Source organism: Convolutriloba macropyga, chromosome 8, assembly GCF_964194025.1.
Source record: "Convolutriloba macropyga chromosome 8, txConMacr16.3, whole genome shotgun sequence".
In the NCBI taxonomy this organism is placed as follows: domain Eukaryota; kingdom Metazoa; phylum Xenacoelomorpha; order Acoela; family Convolutidae; genus Convolutriloba; species Convolutriloba macropyga.
The window spans coordinates 12,530,928-12,537,003 of record NC_134475.1 but is presented as its reverse complement, the minus strand read 5'-3'; the positions used below and the strand labels follow the sequence as shown (position 1 = coordinate 12,537,003).

At 34.3% G+C, this 6,076-nt stretch overlaps 1 protein-coding gene across 3 annotated transcripts in view; it reads left to right on the top strand.

Moving 5' to 3' along the window:
• Positions 1-655: 655 nt before the first annotated feature.
• The window catches only part of LOC142344478 (uncharacterized), a 46,938-nt gene continuing 41,517 nt past the window's right edge, over positions 656-6,076 (top strand). For all 3 annotated transcript variants that reach the window (XM_075396140.1, XM_075396139.1, XM_075396138.1), the window contains exons 1-3: positions 656-1,130; positions 4,483-4,632; positions 5,807-5,941. In XM_075396140.1, the coding sequence (XP_075252255.1) occupies positions 734-1,130; positions 4,483-4,632; positions 5,807-5,941 (682 nt within the window). In that variant the 5' untranslated portion in view covers positions 656-733. The remainder of the gene's footprint in view (positions 1,131-4,482; positions 4,633-5,806; positions 5,942-6,076) is intronic.

The window sequence follows — 6,076 nt, the reverse complement described above, 5'->3', positions numbered from 1 at the left end:
AGCGGGGTGGGAACAATATAAGCGAACGTGCGTTAACGAGCCCCATTGTTTCTTTTAAGTTTCAAAGCCGTATTTGAGTCGTTTCTGAAACCATATCACATCATTTTCAGTGTTGATCTCATGGGTATATTGTGGAAAAGTACAAGTTAAAGTGCATAAAATGTATGTGAAATTTAGAGGCAGGGTTTCTATTGTTTTGTTGTTGATCAAATTTTCGTAACGAAACGTGTTTTTAAACCGAGCATTGCTTCAATTCTTCTGAGCTTCCATTTTCACATCTCAAAGTTGGTAGTTGGCTGCATAGAAGTCGTAATTGATAAAAATTCAAGATATGACCAAATGTGCATTTTTTCCATTATTTGTTAATCAATATGGACATAGTTAGGTAAAACAGACTGCAATAAATGTCCCACTTCAAAAACTTGTTTTGGTTCCAAGTCCTCTCTAAGAGTAGTTCCAAATGCCATTAACCGGTCATTTTCTTCATCAATAATTAAGGTTCTCGGTCTTACGACATCGTAACAATGACTCTATTCTCCATTGAATATTAAATTTATGGAACAAATTGTCCAATGTTTTGATTCGTAATTGAATTTAATATTTTGCTTGTTCGTCATTTTTTTCACATCAAAAACGTTTGAGTATCATTCTTTCTAGTTCTATAAATTAAAGTTCTGTGATTTAGTTCTGTAATTTAAAGTTTTATTGTACTCCTAGAGAAATTTTATAACCGATGGAGGTAACTTTGAAGGATTTTGTTATATTTTCGCTTTGTTCGCTGAAGTTTGCAGAAATCCTATCATCTGAAAAATGCCTCAATTTGCGATCAATTACTCGATGTCAGCTTGACCTGCTTAAAATTCCCCTCGCTAGCTATACCGTAACGTCCCACCCTTCTTTAACGGAGGAAAATTGCTTGGGTAGAATGCAAACGTTCAAATGGGCAATTGGGCTATTTTGTCCGTCGAGTCATTTTTGTGGAATGGGGGTCAATTTTGACAGTAAATATGATTCTGAGCAGTCGCAAGAGTTCACGCCATTGAATGAGGTATGTCACGTGTTGGTTAATACAGAGTTCACGACATGTGAAGAAACGAAAGCGACTTTGTTCTCTGTCGGAATATTGAGAAGTAAGTAGCAGAGAGAAACTGTTCTCTTTTCCGCCTGTAGAAATTTTTGTTCACGGTTGAACTTTTTTCAACCATGTGAACAAACTAAATCCTAAAGCATGTTTTTTCATTGATAATGATTTTTATAAACTTGATTACTAAAAGATGATTACTAAAAGATGATTACGGAGCTACTAAAAAGTAGCGGAGCATTGCAGACTTATAAAAAGTTGGAAAAGTTGAGAAAAGTTAACACAAGACTTATTCACTCGAGAAGGCTCTTGTGTCCTCGCTTACAATGTGGAAGACTCGAGAGGTTGAGGATTTATATTTCAACTTATTCAGGGAATAAATAGTGGTAGAAAATTAGTATTTTATACCCGGACCTAACGGCAATTCAGTATTAGTACAGGTCACATCTAATTGCAAGTCTTTTATCAGTACAGTATCAGACTTATGATCATGTCACGTTTACACTCAGCGGTCTAAATGCGGTCTTATTCTCCAAGTGCGCCTCTTGGCCTAGAGGTGCATGTCTAAATGCAAGTCTTGACTACGATTTTCAAGTCGAATTGCAAGTCTTGGCTAAGACGTGCAAAATGCAAGTGTTCACGAAGACGTGCAATTCGAAATGTAAGTCTTGGTCGAATTCAACAATTGGACAAATCTAAAAACGTCTCAAAATAGCCAAAAAATGGTCCGAAAACACAAAAATTAGCACAAAAATTGTCGAAAAAGGACCGGAAAAAAAATAAAAATTAGCCAGAAAGTTGTCTCAAAGTGGCGCCAAAAATGTCTCAAAATAATTCCGGACTTAAGTTCTAAAATAACAGAGAAAATGTGTGAAGTAGGTTTGGAGAACGCTAAATTTAGTCAAAAAAGTTTTAAAATAGCCAAAAGAAATGATCAAAATGTCCAGAAATCAAAAATTGTCAGAAAAATAGCCCTAAAGTGTTCATTGCGTCCAATGGCATTTATTAAAAATAAAACTGGTATACAAATAGTTGAGACTCTTGAAGTTCGATTAGGAGACAAAATAACGGCCAGTCAGTATTTCAGTTTGACCAAATTCATGTCCAAATTTTAATCATCCAAAATGATAACCTCTAATTGTAACCAATATATATATATATATATATATATATATATATATATATATATATATATATATATATATATATTATATATATATATATATATATATGATGAACCATTTATTTAATAGTCGCTGAGGACAGAAGAGGCTCAATAATAAAATGATATTTGGCTAATGAATTAATTGGGAGATCCCAAACTTTAATTATGTCCGAACTCCCCTAATTCTTTTCTTAAGATCTATAAACTTCAGTAGAATGGCTTCCTACGTCGAAAAAAGGTCTTTCATTGTTTTGAAGTTGATGAAAAAATTTTATCTCAGTTTGCCACTGGCTAAGTCAGTTGTTTACATAACGTAGTTTAGACCTGTATCTGGCTATAATTAATTGACGAAATGAATCGAAAGTAACCATGCAACCAGTATGATGAAAAAATTATCGGAGCAACAGAATCTCCATAAGCAAACAAAATTTTAACTATGAAAAAGGAAGCTTCAGACTGTATGGTTTTGTTTGTGCCAATATTTTCGCGCAGGAGAAACAGTTGTGCTCTATTGTCTGAGAAAGCTTCTATGTGTTCTCTTAAGAAACTTAAGAAATAGTCTGTATTATTGGTTAGGATAAATTTTAAGATCACGTCGCTACGTTTGTCTTTATATGTAAGAAAACGAAATAGGATATAATATAGGCAATGCTTTCATACCTTTTTTTTGCAAGAGTCAAACATTTTTATAGATTTTTTTTTTTACAGATTTTGGAAATTTTCGCAGCTTTTTTTTAAGCTCGTTGACATAACAAGCAAGCTAATAGCTAGAATTTTTTAAAATTAATTCGCTTTCAAAAACTTTCAACCTTGATGATGATTTGGATCATTAGTTCACTTTCACCACTGAGGTTTAATATAGTTGTGAGAAAACACGTACATAAGATCACTTCCTCAGGAATTTTTCTAGATTGATGCTTTTTTACCTCTAAAAATCAAACTTACAAATTCCTACTTTTGAAAACCCAATATATTGAAAGGGTCATAAGTCTGAAGCCTCATATACCAAAAATTTATTACGTCTGAAAACCAAACGTACTGATGAGATTTTTGAAAAAGTAAAGACTTTCACAGTTTATATATAAGAACCATTTATTTAAAAGTTACTGAAGACAGAAGAGGGTCAATATTAAAATGAAATTCGGCTGATAAAATAATTGGGAGATCTCGATCTTTAATCATGTCCGAACTCCCGTAATTCTTTTTCTAGAGATCTTTAAAGTTCATTAGAATAGCTTCATTCGTCGAAAAGTGGTCTTAATTTTTTGAAGTTGATGAATAAATTTTATATCAATTTGCCACTAGTTAGGTCAGTTGTGTAGATAATTTAATTTAGACCTGTATCTGGCTATAATTAATGGGCGAAATGAGTCGCAAGTAACCACGCAACCATTGAAAGAAAAATTATCGACGTAACTATGCAACTATGATGAAAAAATTATCGGAGCAACAAACTCTCCATAAACAAGCAAAACTTCTGCCTATGGGAAAAGAAGCTTCAGACTGTATAGTTTTGTTTGTGCCAACGTTTTTGCGCAGGAGAAACAGTTGTGCTCTATTATCTAAGAAAGCTTCTATGTGTTCTTTATAGAAACTTAGGAAATATTCGGTTTGATTGGTTTAAAACTTACGATCACGTCGCTACGTTTGTCTTGAAATGTAAGAAAACGTAGTAGTATATAATATAGGCAATGCTCTCATACCTTACTTTTTGCAGGAGTTTTAAACCTTTTTTAAAAAAGAAATTTTGTAAAACAGATTTTGGAAAAATTTTTTCAGCTTTTTTTGTAGCTCGGTGACAAAACAAGCAAGCTAAATAACTATGACTTTTTTATTATTTCACTTTTGAAAATGTAACAACATGTTGAACATTGATGAGGATTCGGATCATTAGTTCACTTTCACGGAGTTTTAAGCTCGCCTATGACGAAGTTTTTCTCTCGTCTGTGGGGCAGAACGTGGCTCTTGTATATTGTACAACGTGATCCGTCTATTTATCAGAATTAAGTGCGTCTATGGGGCCAAATTTTTGCTCAATCGTAGGCACTGGTGCAATTATGTTGCTCGTTAAAAAATCCTCGGCTGTGTATCTTTGAACACACCGCACCATACACCCTGTGTGCGTTCAAAAAGGGTCAAGGACTGCACAATAGACGACGACGAACAAAAACCACGACCTGGGCAATGACTTCAAACCTTGTCACTTAACCTATACATGAAATTTAGCCGATTTTAGAGTCTGCATGGAGTTGTTTGAGTCATGGATACATTTATTGCGCGGACAAATACTTGACCAAGTGCCTGGATGTCGAGGGAGGGGCAATCTGCACTGGTTGTGTTGAGGGAGCTCAGCCAATAAAAGAGGGCAAGGACAACCATTGTATAGGTAGGGAGGCTTACTGAAAAGTTACCACGTTACCATATCTACAAACTAACTTTTCGGAAAAACCGTTTTGAATATCGGTTTGAAAATTTTTAGGAGATGGTAACTTTAATTTATTTTTTATTAAGCTTGCCCATGAAACTAAGTTTGAGGCCTCAATTTAAAATATTTCATTTAAGGTGTTCTAGAATTGAGAATACAAGAATGCGGTCATATTCTCCTGTTAGCCTGAAAGAAGTTTGAAAATTTTTCTCGATACATGATTGCAGTTTTATAAAAAAAAAATTTCCCGATCAGAATTGTTGGTTTGTTATCAAGAGATCTCATTAGTTTATGTTGTTTTTTAGGTCCGATAGTTGATTCCCCCTGGGTAAAACTGATGTCAGAGGTCTTTTTTAATCTGCCCCAATAAATTGCTTTTATAAACTAACTTCAGAGTGATGATGACCACACTGAGCACTCTCCAGAAAGGTTTCTGGTAGAGCAAAATCTTCAAAGTTTCAATGCCATGTTTTTGTCGTTGATTTTGATTTATACATTTTTGAATTTGAGTAGTGATGTTACAAAAATATGCTCGTCTTCGCAATAGTTAGATATTTGTAAACTTAGCAATGACTCGGAATATTGACTTCTGGCCAGGTGAAATTGTCGTCAGGCAAAATATTTTGCCTGATGTCCGACTTTCTAATGGACAGAAGCATGCAGAAAATTACCATAATTGAATACATGAATTTATTATGTCAAGTTTCCAAGAAATTATTACCTCTTTTCTAGGAAAGTCGTGTTGACAATATTTTGTTGTGATCTAGTCAAATTATTATGTATGCTTTTCAAAAACATTTAAATTGGCCCAAAATGTCAATACAATATTTTGCATGTCTTGGAAAGGTGTATTAGTCTTTGATTTTTAGGCAAATAACAAATCGCAGTGCCGTCTTAAAAAAAAATAAAAAAAGGTTTTCTGATCTAAGCGATCGCCAACCGCCATTTTATAATAACCATCAACAAATCTACTCCAGAATTAATATACTTGCTCCTCTTTACATAAGTTTCCGGCAAAATTTCTCTTTTTTTCTCGGTTACCGGCTTAGCGCCATGTCGGTCTATCCTGCGTCCACCATCCAGCAAGCATCTAGGTTTACCATTTTATAATGCGTATGATTTCTGAATGTTTTAGATATAGACGAATGCCAGATGTCTGGAGAGCCAGTCTGTGGGGAGAGTAGCACTTGTATGAACGAGTACCTCTCTTATAGGTGCAACTGCACTCAAGGATTTCAATCCAACAGCAGTAACAGCAATCAGTGCATAGGTAAGAAAAGTGAATTCTTGAGACTATTTTCAAGTCTTAATTTCCACCTACTGGCTGGTCTTCTTACCAGCCAGTCTATATCATCAGCACCGAACCAAAACATGTATCCCTAGAGATGAAAAAATTAAAATCTTA